Source organism: Asparagus officinalis, chromosome 8 (assembly GCF_001876935.1).
Source record: "Asparagus officinalis chromosome 8, Aspof.V1, whole genome shotgun sequence".
Taxonomy (NCBI): domain Eukaryota; kingdom Viridiplantae; phylum Streptophyta; class Magnoliopsida; order Asparagales; family Asparagaceae; genus Asparagus; species Asparagus officinalis.
Window position 1 is genome coordinate 81,112,278 of NC_033801.1, and position 17,585 is coordinate 81,129,862.

The 17,585-nt window shown below is 36.2% G+C and overlaps 1 protein-coding gene across 2 annotated transcripts; it reads left to right on the top strand.

The window, feature by feature from the left end:
* On the top strand, window positions 4,432–17,297 carry LOC109822095 (synaptonemal complex protein ZEP1-like). Of its 2 annotated transcripts, XM_020388263.1 has the most exons (21): window positions 4,433–4,832; window positions 4,926–5,162; window positions 5,283–5,332; window positions 6,267–6,296; window positions 6,586–6,763; window positions 6,842–6,967; window positions 8,227–8,325; window positions 10,464–11,140; window positions 11,224–11,472; window positions 11,555–11,683; window positions 11,762–11,830; window positions 11,917–12,027; window positions 13,497–13,604; window positions 13,697–13,807; window positions 13,878–13,964; window positions 14,189–14,278; window positions 14,372–14,470; window positions 14,712–14,798; window positions 14,897–14,968; window positions 16,425–16,529; window positions 16,990–17,297. In XM_020388263.1, the coding sequence occupies exons 2-20, from the start codon at window positions 4,988–4,990 to the stop codon at window positions 16,524–16,526; spliced, it is 2,649 nt and encodes an 882-aa protein (XP_020243852.1). In that variant the 5' UTR covers window positions 4,433–4,832; window positions 4,926–4,987; the 3' UTR covers window positions 16,527–16,529; window positions 16,990–17,297. The 2 variants fall into 2 exon arrangements, with proteins under 2 accessions (XP_020243851.1, XP_020243852.1); XM_020388262.1 differs by lacking the exon at window positions 6,586–6,763 and having other exon boundaries at window positions 4,432–4,832; window positions 6,267–6,474.

A 17,585-nucleotide genomic window follows, 5' to 3' on the forward strand; every position in this document is an offset into this window, starting at 1 on the left:
ACTCTATGGATCAAAGATACCCTTAAAATTTTATTGCTGGCGGTTCCAATATGTATCCACGGAACCAGATTTTTTGAGGGTGGAACTATGCTAGAACTGTTCAAGAATTATTGTGTTACTCGTTGGATTTCTTCGAGCCATTTTCCATTAAGTAATTTATACGAGTCATTAATCTTCCTTTCATGGAGTTTTTCCATTATTCATATGATTTCCAAGATACGGAATCAGAAAAATGAGGCTCATGCTTCCTTTGTTGAGGTAAGGGAAAATGATCTGATTCGCGATTTCATAAGAATGGAGTTAGTCAAGTGTACTATTTCATATACCGGAAAAAGGTATCATACGGCGGATTTGGGATTGATTCCAACTAATGGATTAGGTCGCACCAATATCAATCCTTTTTATTCCGGGCGTAGCAGCTACATGGACACATTCCTTTATGTTGTTACCAGCGCTTTCCCGGGCCGAGTCGGAATTCTTTATTAGAAAAGGGCAGGCAAAGCCCGAAGGAAGGCTGCTATCCCCTTGGCCTTCTTCGTTTTTGATGAAAAACAAATCTACCATTGTCACGTTTGAGTTCTTTACATGTACGTACAATTACAGCTCTAATTACTTCTGATCTTTCTAGACATGTACGTACAATTACAGCTCTAATTACTTCTGATCTTTCTAGAGGCATATTGGGCACTGCTTCTTTAATTACAGCAACAATAACGTCACTAATATGAGCATATCGGTGATTACCAGCTCCTATGATTCGAATACACATCAATTTTCGAGCTCCACTGTTATCTGCTACATTCAAAAGGGTCTGAGGTTGAATCATATCATTTTTTGTGGTCTTCGGAATGGGGTGCTTTCTGATTTCACTGTCCAAATCCGCCACTTTGGTTGGTCTTCCATTCTCTTCCCTAGGTGAGCTCGCGTAATCGTCAGTCTTGAAGGCCAAGTCAACAGTTCTTTGATCCGCACGAAATCCATCATTGGCTAAACAATTATTTTGTTTTTTTCCGATCGAAGAAAGATTAATGTCTCGCCTCTTCCCGATAGGGATAGGGTGGATTTAGCTGGTTCGATAGGCGTTGGTAGCCCGACTGAATTAGCTGATTCAAGCTTTACTGATGACTTAGCGGAGTAAACCGAACCTGTATCCTCACCTGAAGCTTCTCGATTCGATAGCAAGCCCCGAGAAGAGGGTCTTGACTCTGGAGGAGGACAGTTTCTACAGTTAGTTTATCTAATCGGTGTTACAACATCCCTCTTGTTTAGGGGGAAGATACCTTGAAGTGTCCAGTTCAAGCCAATATCAATGGTGGTACGGATTCTAGGCGTGGAAAAGCTTCAATAGTTTGCTCAAGCCAAGGAATGACAGGGATAAGCTCGATGCGACGAATAGCGTAGTTTCGTACCCGGATTATACTTTCGGCTTTGCCATGTCATTCCCTTTGATTGCTAGTAAAAAGGTAAGTCGCTTCCTTGTGGATAGCTGCACTTCCTTCGCTTCCGGCTTCCCCTTCGACGATGTAGTTTTCTTCGCACCCTCTTTGCTTTGGTCTCTTTCATTCAAGCTTCGGAAAGTCGCCCTTCTTTCACATGCTGATTCGTAAGTGGCTAATCCATTCCGGATGGAGATCCCGGTTCATTCCTTTTTGCAGCAATAAAGGGCTTTTTGAAATACAGTCCTTTCTTCTTTCTAAGAGCTCCCTATCCTGACAAGACCTCTAATTCCACATCTAGATCAAGTCTCAAAGGTGAAGCGAGTGGCCTTGAGGCGCAAGGTTCTGTCGTACGTATCCAATCCTCTCGGTCATGAGAGCAGCTATCGTAGTACTAGCTCTGCCCTGAAGAGCGGCTAGCTGCTATCGAATCTAGAAGTCCCGGAAGCGTTAAGTTCTCTATTGAGGTGAAAGGACCCGACACAAAGCAATTTCTATATCTAAGCAATGTAGCAGGTGACTGGAATACATTCCTTGATATCGAAAATTTTGGCTAAGCAGGACCATTGTTCCTTAATGGCAGCAACAAATAAAAAAAGGACAGCAATCTCGAGAGAACATTAATTTAAAATATATACTTACAACGATGAGCTCCTCCTGGACTGAGATATTGATCAGTACTTTGAAAACACGATGTTGCACTGTAGAATAGATACATATGAAAACAATTAGTTCTATTCAACTCAGATTATGCCAATTCCTATAAGGTACAATTGAAAATTCTAGTAATAATCAAGAGTAATAGAACACCCTAATGGCATTATTAAATAAAGCATAATACCAATGTAATTGTTTTCTCTGAGGCAAATTTGTTTCTATGCATTGGAATTTAGCACATTTTCTTGCATTGCTATTCGTTTTTACGACAATTGATAATTTAACACAGATGTATCAAGAAAAGCCAGTACATATAATCCAATATTTATTTACATGAAAATGAAAATGCATTGGAATTTATATATATACTTTAAATTTGCTCAATCACTCAATGAAATTGAAATGGAATTCAATGTGCAAATGATTGGTAATTTGATATTGTGGAGGACTATGAAAGTAATAGTTCAGAACTCAACGAAATCATGAACTATCAGGCGGAATAGGAACATGAAGATGAGCTCAAACATATAATCTAATTACTGAGCACTAAATTTCAAGTCTAAGCAAGAACCTGTATAAATTAATGACATTAAATCTTTTAAATTGTTGAGTTACAAAATTGTAAAAAAAAAACTAAAGCTCAAATAAAGTACAGAATGTCATAATCTGAGTTTTATTCATCTAAACATATCGACGAAAATTAGAACTGTATAATGAGTTTGTTTATAATTCAATTCAACACAGATGGACAAAGAAAAGCCAGTACATATAATCCAGTATTTATTGACATGAAAATTGAAATGGAATTCAATCTACATGTTGTGCATGTTGGATATGGATGTGCATGTTGTGCATGTTCAGGAAACATTCCCTGGAGATGAGCTTGGATGAGTAAATAAAATTCATGGATTCAGGTTTAAAAAAAGCAAGTCAATAGCTTGTTTTAGGTGCCTAAACTCTTCAGTTTGCAATACAGATGCAAAAAGAATGACCAGGTAGCCTTTGTATATAAAAAAAAATTGCAGATGAAATTTTCGTGTACAAATCATACTCAAGTCAGTTTGCTCTGCATGTCATAGGCATTAAAAATTTTAAACAGGAAAATCAAATATTTAAATTGGAAGGGACCTTATAGTATTATACTTGAATGATTTAAATCTTAAGTTTTAGTGTATGATGAGCACAACGTAGGAAAAAAAATTAAATCTATGAATGAAAAATACAGAAATATTTCTAGCATAAATCCTAAGTATAAAACATCAATGTGAAGAAAAATTCAATCATGAAAAAACATACTCAAGTCACTTTGCTCTACATGTCATAGGCATGAAAATTTTTAAACATGAAAATCAAATATATAAATTGGAAGGGAACTTATAGTACTATACTTGAATGATATAAATCTTAAGTTCTAGTGTATGATGTGCACAACGTGGGAAAAAAATTATACCTATGAAGGAAAAATACAGAAATGTTTCTAGCATAAATCCTAAGTATAAATCATCAGTGTGAAGAAAATTTAAAGCAAAAAAAGAAAAATAAGTCTACATGATTTCAGCATCAATTTGAACAAACACTCAACGAAAGCATGTTCTATCAGGTAGAAGCTGAAATTTATGAATAATTCACAGCATCAATTTTAACAAACTTAGTGACGAAATCATTAGCTATCATGCGGAAGAGTAAATTGCAGAAGAAATCGTTAAGATACTATTATCGAGTCTTAAATTTCTAGGCTAATGAAGAAAAATTATTACCTGAAGAAGAACTCTCTCTGAGACCATACGGAAGATGAACTATGTTCTGAGTTCTCGCAAGAAGAGGAAAGCTGATCAACTGGGAAGAAGTGGTGGAACGTGGCCCTCTTTAGCGGCGAAAATTAGCAACGTGTCCTCAGTTTTTGCAACGTGGCTAATTTGAACGAAGAAGGAATAGCGGTAGCGGTTTTGAACGAAAAGCGGTAGCGGTAGCAGTAACAATAAACGGTGGTGTTTAATTGGGTTGAAATGGACGGTTGGGTTGAAGGGGTGAGAAGAATTGTCGTTTTTGAGTTTTTTATAGCCAAATACGTGGAAAATCAAAAAAGTTACTGTTCACCCGTAGGTTTTCTTTAGTTATAAAGGAAAGTAGATGAACCAATTCAGGAGATAAACTCCTAGTTCAGACCTTCACCCGTTCCAAATTCGGGCGCGCTCTCAATCTCGACGCTGCCTGGTCACTTCTGACATCATACGCCACGTCATCATGAAAAGGGCATTTTGGTAGTTATTAGCAAGTTAAGGGGTTTTTTCCCTTTCAGATAACGACCCGCCTTGAGCTGCTCCGGCTCTATAAATTCGAGAGGTTGGCGCTCGAGTCTCATTTCAACTCCGTCTTCAGTCGTTACTCCGTTCTTCCATCAATTTCATCCCTGTAGCAAACTTCTAGGGTTTCCATTTCGAAAAGTCTTGGATCTAGGGTTTTCACTGATCATTTCTTCAAGTTCTCTGGAGAAGAGAGAAATTTCCGAAGATCAGAGCTCGGTTGATCGTGAATTGACGGGCGTGATCTTGATCTTAGGGGTTGGAGATGTGATCTTCGATTTTCTCCGGTGATTGGTAGAGATCTTCTATCTAGGGTTCGAGAAGCTCAAATCTACGACGAGGATCCTGATCTTTGGGTTTTGATCGGTGAGTTTGGGGGTTCGAAAGAGGATTCGACTCTAGAATAGATCATTTCTTTGGAGTTTGCGAGAACGAGGTCAGGTTTATGAGTTTTAGTGGTGTTTTTGTATGAATTTTTGAATTGGAGCCGAAATTGATCTGATCGCCCCCTCTTTCTTGATATTTGCAGAGAGGAGGTCCAAATTGTCACAGGTTTTGTCTCTAGGGTTTTGATCTTTCTCGGGGTTAGTAATGCAGAAGCTAGGGTTTCCCGCCTTGAAGAGCTTGGAACATTTCAGATCCTTGAAAACACCTCTTTCTGGAGCAGGAAAAGCAACGCCAAAAGCGACAACGATAGTGATTCCAAGTACTCCCCCTGTGGATTCCATAAACTATGGAAGCTTTGCAACTTTGAAGCGCACTGCAGGTTGCCTCCATTTTTTTTTTTTTGCAAAAGAAGCTTTTTTTCATCTTTTTTTTTCTTTTTTATCCCATGAGAAACTGTTCTTTCTTTTGACCATTACTACTTATGTGCTTGATTTTTTAGAGAAACTAATTCAGGAACAGGCATCAGTCAAAACTGACCTTGAACTCGCAGTAAGACATTCTGCTTTACAACTCATTTTTATTTTTTGTTTCATTTTGAAGTTCAGGATTTATCCTTTATATATCACTGCTGTGGTTTGCTTTGATCCTTTGTTTTTATCATGTTGTGGCTTTCTTAGTCCTCATTATATGTTGCACTCTTGCATTGCCCTTGTTAAGTCACTGCAAATTTAATTAGTACCTTTTCTGTTTATCTTTTTATCCTTTCTTTTGGAGATAAAATTGTGAGGTGGAGGCTCCTCATGTTCATCAACTATATCTGAATGAACATCCTCAAAACTAAAAAGATTACAATCACTTGATTAGAAAATATATGTCCTATAGAGCAGCTTAACCCTCAAGAAGAACTGGAAGGTTAATGCATTGAAAACCATATGTATATAAACACAAGGAATATCAAACATCCGACATTGCTGATTCCAATGGCAAGTCAAAATTTCTCATTAGCGTTGTTAGACACCCTTTATCTTGGTAGCAGACAATATTCATTGCTCTAGTCCTCAAGATAAACACACTAGGAATTGGTCTAGAGAACACACTGCCCATACACAGTAAGACCTTAACTCCTTTGTTGCCTGATTGAAAAAAAAACCCAACTGCCATCCCCAACATACAAACACACATCCCCAAAGGCCAAAAACTCTATTTTGGCTATTTCTGGCATTGATATATATTGCATACTTTATCTGACTAAAGTCCTTGGGTCAAAACATGCATCACCTAGATATGAGGTGGGATGTTAAATGCTGAGCCTGTTACATCATGATGTAAACTCCGATGTCAGTCTTATATCCTGAGTCAGCCGTCCCATAACTTCTAATTGCCTCCAATTTTTTTATTATTTTTAATAAATCTTGAAGAGGTTTATTGAAACTTCTTGAAATGGTTTATGCTAATATATCCCATCATGACATGATAATTGAAGCACAAGAAGCTGATAAAAGCAACAGAGCAGATACACAAGTTAGAGGATAAAGTACAAGAAGAAATCAATGAAAATTCTAGGCTTAAAGCAAAGCAAACAGAAGACGAAAAGATCTGGAATGGAATTGATTCAAATATCTCTTCAACAAATGCACTATGTCATCAGCTAACTGAAACTCTTGAACAACTAACTGATCAGACTCGCACAGGTATGAGGAAACTGTTTCCTCTATGCAAATCTTTCAGGTTCTGCGTGATCTAATTTCTCAATGATTTATGCTAAGTAGCTGAGGAAGGCAGGAAGTTAAGCAACAGAGCAGATACACAAGTTAGAGGATAAAGTACAAGAAGAAATCAATGAAAATTCTAGGCTTAGAGCAAAGCAAACGGAAGACGAAAAGAACTGGAAGGGAATTGATTCAAAGATCTCTTCAACAAATGCACTATGTGATCAGCTAACTGAAACTCTTGAACAACTAACTGATCAGACTCGCACAGGTATGGGGAAACTGTTTCCTCTATGCGAATCTTTCAGGTTCTGCGTGATCTAATTTCTCAATGATTTATGCTAAGTAGCTGAGGAAGGCAGGAAGTTCTTTGAAGAAAAGATCTTAGATAACTCAAAAGAGCTTGAGAAACTCAACTCTCAGTTAAATGACTTAGCTGCAAAGTTAGAATCCGCTGGGAATGCAATCAGAACAGGTGAGACAGCAACCCTTTTATTCCCACCAAGAGACGTTACTGTTTCTTTGTGTGAAATAGTTTCTTAAGCTTTAAAACAGAAACAGGAAAGAATAATCCAAAATTCTTGTCATCATCTACATGATTCATTTACCTTCATTTGACTTGAGACTTTAGCATCTGCCTTGTGCCTTTATACTGCTTTAGCTCATGTCCTCTGTTCACCTATGGCTCAATGCCCAGTCCTATCTGCTCCGACACTGTTCTTCATTGTTGTTAAACTTATCCTCCATCAGAACTAGTTTGATATTCATACAATATGATCAAACTTGTAAATTTTATAGTTTTGTGTCTAATTACCGCTTCTTCTCGATGTTTCCATTTCAAACAAAGAGCAGTATTTCAGTTGTTTAATTTCAGTTTCAACCAGGATTGCTCCAGATCAGGACATCTGTTTTCCATGGTTGAGGTTGTTAAGTTTGCTGATATACATTTGTATGAGTCAGCTTTCATTAGTTTCTTACCAGTTTCAGTTTCAGTTAGCTTCCAACTAGTTTCAGACAGCTCGGTAATTGTTAATTGCACCATCTCCCCTCAACAACAGAGCCATCCTCAATCTGTAATCATGAAATATACTATTTTTTTGAGAGAAATGAAATATACTATTTGATATTCCTTAATGTAACTTCTACTGTGATTTTCATTTAACTTTAATGAATGCCTACCCTATTGGTTTGGGTTATTTAATGGGTTATTTGTGCTGTAGATTCACTTCTCCTAATTTAACTCCATTTATATGTTTGTATTATGAACTATTTAGTCCCCACATATGCAAAAACCAAAATGGCCTTATGTTGGGATGCCTATACCTTTATATACATCCAAACTGAGATAAAAATTACGTACTTGAACCTTGATCTCCAGATTTACATGCTTCACACATTTTTTTTTGGATCAGCCTTTTATTAAGTTCGCTTAATTATGAGAATTCTATGGCCCAAACAGTATTCCACGAGGATATTTTTCTGCTTTGACAATCCTGCTCTAAGATCTTTAGTTCTGTGAACAGCATGCTTCAACAAGTACATCTTATGGAGCGACAAAAGTAATCCCTCTTAGTAATCTCTTTCCGATAAATCTTAACTGTTAGTATATTTCTTCTAGTAACTTGTGGAAGCTATATTAATTGGATAAGTAGGATGTTACAGTGATCATATGGAAATGTATGTCAATTCCATGTTTCTGTTATGATATATGTGCATTCTTTTTCCTTCTATCAGGTGAAGAAAAGATTATGGAACTTAGACATGAGAAAGAGGAAATGGAGAAAAAAATAACGGATGAACAGTGTACAAGTGGTAACATTATTAAGGGAAAAGGTAACTTCTCCTCTTTTTGTCATAGATGGTCATCTCATACTATTTTGAATTGTGCTTATGGTTACATGCTCCTATGGTAATCCTACTCAGAGCCTGCCTCGAGGAGGCAGCATCAACTGGATCTTTGACAAAGTTTCTACAAGAAGAATAACTAGAGACATAAGAAGATTTCTTTTGAATAACTAGAGACATAAGAAGATTTCTTTTGTCTAGACGTGTGTTATTTTAGTGGAAGTTTATCCTATTTAGTCATTTCCAGCCAACCTTCTATGCTCTCTGATCTATTTATTGAGAAAGACATTAAAAAAATGACTTTTTGCAGACTAACTAACTCACTAAAATTCTAAGCACAATGCAATAATCGATAAAATTAGGCAATCAAGAAAACACAGAAGACCAAGACCCAGTGGTTTCGCACTATGGCCTGCATATACAGGGCAATCAACAAGGATCACTCCACTATCAAATAAAAGCATAAAAAATTTTTCTCATTCCTCAAGTTTATGCCCAAAACTTGACGATCTACAACTTAGAGGGATATCCAAAAACACAGTCACACAAGGTTACCTCAAGAGTACACAATTCACCAATTTTCCCCATTGTCTTTGGAGAATCCGACATTGTGCACATGACGGAATTACTATGTGGTGAAGATGCCACAGAAATCACTGTAATAGTGTAATTGGAGCATAATAGAATCATGAATTTCTTCTTTATCTTCTCTCTCATTCAGTCTTTGTCCTTACTGTGGATTCCCTCTGCAAAGATTTATTTTATGTTTGGGTCTAATCTGCACAGCTTCGTGGGGGCAGATGCTGCCACTATAAAGGGAGACTCTCCCTCTTCTTTTCTGTATGGTAAAGGTAGAGGGTCAGCAAGTGGGCCCGCAATTAGGCTAAGCTAATAACAGTCCAGTCCACTTGATGGGGGAGACATCAATTATGACTCCTTACCAAGAATTCATGTCGGTCAATTGTCAGCATGTCATACATATGTTTTACCTTCGATATAGGCTTCTTCAACATTTCTACACCATTATCTTTTGAAATTAGAATGTATCTACTGAAATCGGAAACTTCTCACCGAACACATCCCTGATCTAGTTGTATCTGACATCATTATGCTTTGACTTGGAACACAAACTTAAATTGTTTACTAAGGAAAATGGAGCTCTATCACATTAAACCACATCCTGACATAGTTATCCTGCTTCAAGTCCAACTCTCCTATAATCTCTTCATCAACAACATCTACTTGCGAACTTCTGTAGTGCTACATTACTAGACAGAGAAACACGATTCTGCAATCTGGACTGCCTAGAGATGCCACTGGAGAAGTCAACAAGAAACCTGAAATATACCTCCTTGTGTTAATGCTTGTCATATCTGTATCTGTATATCCAGCCCATTCTATTGAAAACCCCTCCACAGCGTTAACATACTTTAGAATTACCTCTAAGATATATGAGAATCCACTCCGCTGCTGTGTAATGTTCTCTTGTTGGATTGGCAAGAATTCCACTGGCAATAACATCACATACATTAAACATCCAATAGCCGGAGCACGATGAACATTCTTTATCTTCTCCCTTTTCTCATCACTATAGGGACACTCAACATAATTCATTTTGAAGTGATTACCAAGTGGAGAACCATATGCCTTCTGCCTACTCATATTAAACTTCTCAATGTGCTTTTTCTGTAATTACCAAAATCTCTTGCTCTCTTGGTATGCGATATATGCATGCAGAATATTTGCTTTGCGGGTCCCAAGTCCTTCATACAGAAGGAATTATTAAATTTCTTCTTAAACCTGTCATTCATAAGCACAGCTTGTTCAACGATTAGTAAGAGAACTATAAATCCTCAACGAACCATCTGACGTGAGCACAATGGCAACCAAAAAAAAAAGAAAGAAAGAAAGATTGCCAGTGTCTGACATAATGGTTCCAGCAAGTAGTTGATGTTAACCAGATATTGAAGCATAAGAAGAGGACTATTTTGTCTTTTCTTTAAGTAATGAAAGAACTTTATTGCCTTTATTCATTGTACTTGTCGCATACCTTGTTTTATTAACTAAAACATCTTGTTGGGTTTAGTCCTTATCCCAAAATTAAACAAGCCATGGTTTGCATGTAGATGCTCTTATCAGACAGTTAGAAAATGCTACTGAAGAAAATAAGAGACACCTCCAGACTGTAGATTGCCAGTTGCATGAAGTGCAGCAGGATCTGATACTGAAAGAAGAAACATGTAATCGCTTGAGGTCTTCTGAGGAGGTTTTAAGAAAAGAGAAGTGTGATTTAGAATGCAATAATCAAGATTTAATACTACAAGTAGACAAATCGCTTCAGGAGATCAAGCACCTTGAAGATTTGGTTTGCGGTTTGATGTCCAAAGTAGTTGATTTGGACAAAGAGAGCCTGACTGTTTCAAATTATGTTACTAAAATGGTCTCTTCATTTGAAACTTTCTGTGAATTGGCCCAGCAGGAGAAGAATTTGGCCTTAAAATGTGCTCAAGGAAACTTTGACAAGCTACATGGACAGTTTTTGGGCATAAGATCTGAAAATGATGCCTTAAGAGCAGAAATTGGAGATCTGAAAGAGAAGATCATGGAGCTTCAGAAATCTCAAGAGTTCACTATGGTACAGCATGCGGAAGAGTGTCGCTTAGTAGAAGATAAAACTCGCACATTGGAGTCTGAAGTGGAAGTTCTTGTTTCAAAGAAGACTGAATCAGAGAAGTTAGTTGTTGACTTAAAAGAGAGAGTTAAAGTTCTAACAGAAGCTTCTGGTGTCACTGAAGATCATATGGTTTGTCAAGTTTAACATGTACATGAAGATATATAGTGGACTGGTATCTTACACTCTCTAATAAATGCTACTCAACTTTGCAGCAAGATCTGTTACAGAAGATCTCTAAATTAGAGACAGAAAATCACAATCTTGAGGACAAGGTTCAATCACTATCGCAGGAAAGAGATGCAGAAGCAGGAGCCTTGAGGGATGAGATTATGACAAAGGATCAGGAGGTCAAATCACTGGAGAATGAAATTAGCAATCTACGTAATGTTTTAAATGACAAGGAACAGGTTCATGCAAGTTTCTTGGACAAAGAGAAAGTGTTGGAAGAGCAAAAAGCTGAGGTTATGAATGACTAGTCAAATCAGCATCATGGAATTATAGTTTTGACTTATACTTCTAATCATGCTGATCATCCTTTTCCAGATTCATGCATCACTTATTGCAGCTGAAGGCAAACTTACTGAAGAAAGAAAACATTTTGAGTTAATGCTCGAGGGGAAACAACTTGAATTGTCAAAGCATTTAAAGGAACTTTCTCAGAGAAATGACCAGGTACTAGGAAATATTATAATGTTATTGTTATCTTTCTTTATGTTCAACCAATCAATTTATTTAGAAGACTAAATGCAGGCAATCAACGAGATCCGGAGAAAGTATGAAGAGGAGAAACTGGAGATTGGAAGAGTGGAAAAAGAAAAGGTTTGCTATTTCTTTGATATGCTGATTCTAGATGATTTCATCTTTCAATATTAGCTTCTTCCCCTAAAATTTTCCAAAATTTTCAGGCAGACAAACTCATTAAAGAAATGGAAAGAAAATGTGATGAAAGAATTTCAGAACATAAAGAAGAAGCCCAGAAGTGCTTGTTGACTGTTAAGGAGGAACATGCTGCATTGGTATGTGCTGTGAATCTTAAGGCAAAAACTAATTTTCTATTAAAAAAAGTATTAATAACAAGTTGGTGAACTATCATGGACGAAGAAAGCCCCTTTTCTGGCTTTATACATGGATTTGATGCGGTCGCTTGGCATTGTTCTTTGAAAAGCCTCCTTTATTTCTATTATTTTTCGAGAGGATTGGTTAGATCCATTGTTCATCTTCTTCCTTTTGTATTTATTTACAAATATATTACTAGTTTCAATGAAAAAGGACTTTTACTCTACAACACTCTTCAACTCAACATGATATAGATTCTTTTGGGCAAAGACTTGAAAAGAACTAAGATTAGTAACTTTATACATGCCATAATATAGTTAAATGTTCACAATTGGCTGCAATACTGATGCTGCAGAAACCTGTGTTCACAAGTAGAAGAAATATAAAGTAGAGGACCGTCAGCTATGTATCATTTCATAGTCAAAGTTGAATACTTGTTATGATGTTTAGGCATCCAAGACAGGAGCACTACATTTTCCTGGTTAAATTCTTACAGATAACAACATATGCTTTGAAATTAAGTTTGATATCCTTTTTGCAGTAGAAGAGTTTTACCTCTTTAGAAAACATCATGTTAAAAGGAAACCGGAGTCAGTTGGAGATGCACAAACTGATTTGTGGTTGACATGACATAGTACCTTTTATTACATTGCACTATAACTAAGACGACTGAGGACTGGGATTGTAGATGTTTTTTATTTCTTTGATGAAACTTGTAAAGTTGTTGATAAATTCCAAAACCTTTAATATCTACTAAGTTCATAATGTGGTAATTATTCAATAGCATGTTGTAATTATTCAATAGTATGCTTGGTCGGGCCAACTTTTAGTTCCAAAATAAAACATAGTGGCGATATTTTGCAGAAAGCAATGCACCAATTTTTGGTCTAATTTGACTTGGACAAGGCTTTGTGTCCCTTGCTATAAGTTTCCTCACACTGATTGGAGATAGATCTCAAATACGTCAAAACATATCTATGAAAAAGGATTGTATGATGAGCTAATGTTATTGCTAATTGGGTGACAAGTGAAGTAATGCATGCATTTTGGAAAGTAATATTCACACTGTTTTTGAGTAATAATGTGGGGGCCCCAATCCTCTTTCCACTGAGGGAAAAAAAAACATTTCTATAAATCGTGTTGGCTACTCGTTTTACTTATCACCTCCCTGATAACAATGCATTTTGATACAGAAACTCCATATTTTCCACATTACTCTCTGTGTAAAATGCTTATTTCCTTGTTAAAATTTTATCTCGATTCGGAAATGGTAATTGTTATTTAGAAGAATCTGCTCTTTTCAATGTCTTAGTAATAGTGTTACATATGAGACACACATGTAATATAAATAAGCATATATGAATGTATGTAAAACAATATAAATTCATTTTTGGAAGGCAACTGTTGGACCTATTTTGCCTGCTTGTAGATTAGTAAAATCCAGCAAGAATATGATCAGAAAGAATCAAACCTTCGAGCTCATCAGAAGGAAGAGCTGCAGAGAATCCAGCTTCAAGCTGAAAATGAGATGAGGGAGGTACTATATCCTATGACAGTATGTTATCTAGGAGCTTTATTCCCTTTTTCCTTTTTCATGATCTTACTTTTGTAAATTTTGAATCTTTGTAGAGAACTTCATCACTGAGGAGAGAACATGAAATTCAAATGAAATCTGTGAAGCTGCAGCACGATGATGACTGCAAAAGATTACAGGAGGAATTAGAGCTCCAAAGATCAAAGGTATGCATTCGATTAGAGGATTGACTGTAAGGTTACCACTTAATTAAATATTGAATGGCCTGCTTTACAGGAGGAGAAGCAGAGAGCACTATTACAATTACAGTGGAAAGTTATGGGCGAAAGCCAGCAAGATGACCAAGAAGTAAACTCTAAAAAGGTCTTGGTATAATCATATCTAGCCATGTACTAGAATAGAGTTTAAAGCTATTGCTTCTAATGTTATATACTGTGAACATATTCTTATGTTATATTGAGAAGTCTATCTACTAGACTCAATTTACTAATAGAAAAATTGACATATTTATAAATTAATCATTCAATATATATACGAAAAATGCTCTTTGAGAATTAAAGTTGTCTCCACTGGTTCAATTATTTCAGGAATATTCTGTTTCATCAATTAAAATGAAAGATCCTTATGGTGGAAAAGAACACAGGATCTCTTTGACAAGTCCTGAAAGTAGAATGAAGGTGTTTCTCCATCATTCTCTTAGTAACTAGTCATGGAACTTGTCCAATTTCTGATGAATGTCCTAACTGTTATTTCTTGTCTATAAACTTCAGGATGCAAATTTATCAGGATTAATGCGCACACCTGTGGCAAACCTACTGAAGAAGGGAAACACAGGAAATGTAATTAACATACCCAAGCACAGGAAGAAGGTGAATTTGTTCTTCCAGTGGTACCTCTAGATGCCATAATGTTTCATGTCAATCTGCTACTGTTTACTTTAATCCAGTGTAACTGCTTCTGAACTACTATAGATAATTTCAATGACATAGACATAATTAGCCGTCAGCCTTACGTCTTACAAGTTACAATTATTAAGTGATTGTTGAAACTCACAAACCTTGTAGGATTGTACATTTAACAAGTTGATTCACTTTGATTATTTTGCTTTAGGTAACACGCCATGAATATGAAGTTGAGACATCAAATGGGCAAACAGTCACAAAGCGCAGAAGAACAAAGAGCACTGTGATGTTTGGGGTATATAGATCCTCACTTGAGAAAGTGTCATTGACTTATAAATTGCAGATTATTGCTTGCATTTAGTTTATTGTTACATCTTTGTCATGGCCTTTCAGGAACCCAATCCTCATAAGACAGCACGTACCAGGACCCCTGATGCAAGCAAGAATGTCACCAAAATGACAAAGGTACAAATATTGTTAACCATCTATTATATTTGAGCCTCTCACTTATGAATGCAGGACTATTAGATTGTCGTAATTAGTTCAGTTATCCATCGTGGTCTATCATCTGTTAACGTGGGAAGGTATCACGTTTCAGAAAGATTTCAAAACTTTGGTTGGTAGTATTAACATGTGGAAATGGATAACCTGTGATTTTAATAAACAGCATTGATCTTATAATGACCTTAAGAGTCCATCTTATTTCTGTATTCACCCTTAGTCTAAGAAAGCTTGCAACAGAGTGTCTAGGGATATAGTCTAGTGGATTTTAGACCAGAAACTTGCATCTGGTACATTTATTGATGCGATTAAATAAATGTATGATATTAACAACTATGGTGAGAACAAATGAATGAGGAACAAAGTCATTTCCTATTACCATAGGTTTACATCAAGGATTGGCTTTAAGCTCTTATCTTTTTCGCATAGTTATGAACGAACTTACTAGGAATACTGAAGATGAAGTCTCGTGGTGTACGTTATTTGCTGATGATAGTATTAGTTGATGAGACTAAGAAAGGGATGATGTGTAAAGTAGAAAGGTAGAGAGAAGCTCTCTAATATAAAGGATTTATGATTAGTATAAACAAAACAGAATATATGGAGTATAATTTAATAAAACTATTGAGGATATAGTACATATTGACACGAAAACATTGGACTAATAGTAAATGGAAAGGAGAGAAGTTATGATAAACTAAAAACACCAAAAACAGGAAAATGAGTAGAGGGATTGAAGAAAACAGCTTTTCAGGTGAAATTAGAAATCTATACACCAGCACTTTCTCAAAAGTTTTTATTTTCGTTAAGAAAATACATTGTGTAACAGTAAATCCAACATGAACATTTGGAGTGGATTTGTAATAATTACATAAAAGTATATGTTCCTCTATGTATGTTGACATACAGTTCTTTGTGGTAATATCTTTCATATATACAGGAGAATAAATAATTTCTTTTATATTGATATTCAGGCATGCCAACATGCTTTGCTTTAAGCTTGCATCCATTGAATCTGTGGATTGGCTTGCTGCAATGGTTAATTTGTTTTATTTGTTTATTTATTCAACATTTACCTAACCTAGCCACTTTTTCCTGGGAATCATGGAAGAGCAGGATATGATAGGAAGCTATTATTTGATCAAAACCTGATTTTTAGAACTTTGTGGGGTTTCTTCTCGTAGTATTTCTACTGGAGGTTGGTGCATCAGCATCGTCCTCGGTGAATGGGCATGAAATAAAAATTGGCACTATGAACTGTGACTATAGTTTAGTATTTTGGACCTTAAATCTGTTTAGTATAATTTGATAAGTTCAGAATGTCTTTCATGATCAATTCCCATGCTCAGTTTTTTTATTAGGTCTTGTATCTGCCCATTTCCTATATGCTGATCTTAATGCTTCAATTGTTTCTTTATAGGTACCTAGCAGAGGGCCCCAACCCCATCCTGCAAACATAGGCGACCTCTTCTCAGAGGGTTCGTTGAATCCTTACGCTGATGATCCTTATGCATTTGATTAAAAGGTAAAAGGCCGAGACTTATTTCTTCTTTATACTACAAGTCTGTTCAAATTAAAACGATTCCTTTTCTTATTGTGCACAACTAAATCATCCTTTTCGGTTATTTTCATATATCTTACCAACTTCCCTCTACAATCTCCATACAATGCTCTAAAACACCAAACTGGTATATTCAGAATTAAGTTCCTGTTATAGAATACTTGTTCACATTTCAAACAAACATCAGCACTTCTAATTTGATATTAACGATGATTAAATAGGGGAGAGCATGAGATAAGAACGATGACACTTCACCTATTTTGCAAAATTAATTGCAATCTGGGCTCTTGACTACTCAGCATAGTAACCAATTTGCTTCTAATCTTATTAATAGTATCGTTCATTAGCCCGAGTCAGAGAATTAATTTGTATTATTCATCTTCAATTGCTCTAACCATATTATATAATTTTGATTGCATCTCAGAAACAAAGGTTTGAGTCCGCTAACTGCTCATCAGAGGATGACAAATTTCATCCGCAAATCACGTGGAGCCTTTGCAATGCATGTCTCGTTGTCCAGACTGCCTTTGGCTAGTGCAGCATCCATATAAATACGCTATTTGCCATGTAAATGTAGCATTCTGCAAACACTTGTTATGTTTCAGTTTCTCTCACCAAACCATGTTAAACTTTAACAGACATCAGTTAGGGATTGTGAAGAGTGACTGCTAATAATTTTTCCTCGTCTAATTGAACTTGGATGCTCTAAGCGTGGGAAGGTTCTGGTAGACAGATGCTTTCTTCTTTGCCGTTTGTCTGAAATATATGTCTGTGCTCTTACATTGTTTATAATATAGTTAGTTGTTAGATGCCCTGGAGCTCTTCACATATTTACTCCCTAAATATTGGTACACTTTGAAAAGTTTCCTTTCAACCTTCTTTTTTATGTCAATTTGCCTTTCAAAATCATATGGATACCCTGACCGTAGAGAATGTTACATCTATCCCTCTTCTTAGTATTTGCTTAGGTATTTATTCCGTACAAAGCAAACGCTAGTCTTAGTCTTTTGGTCTGTTTTA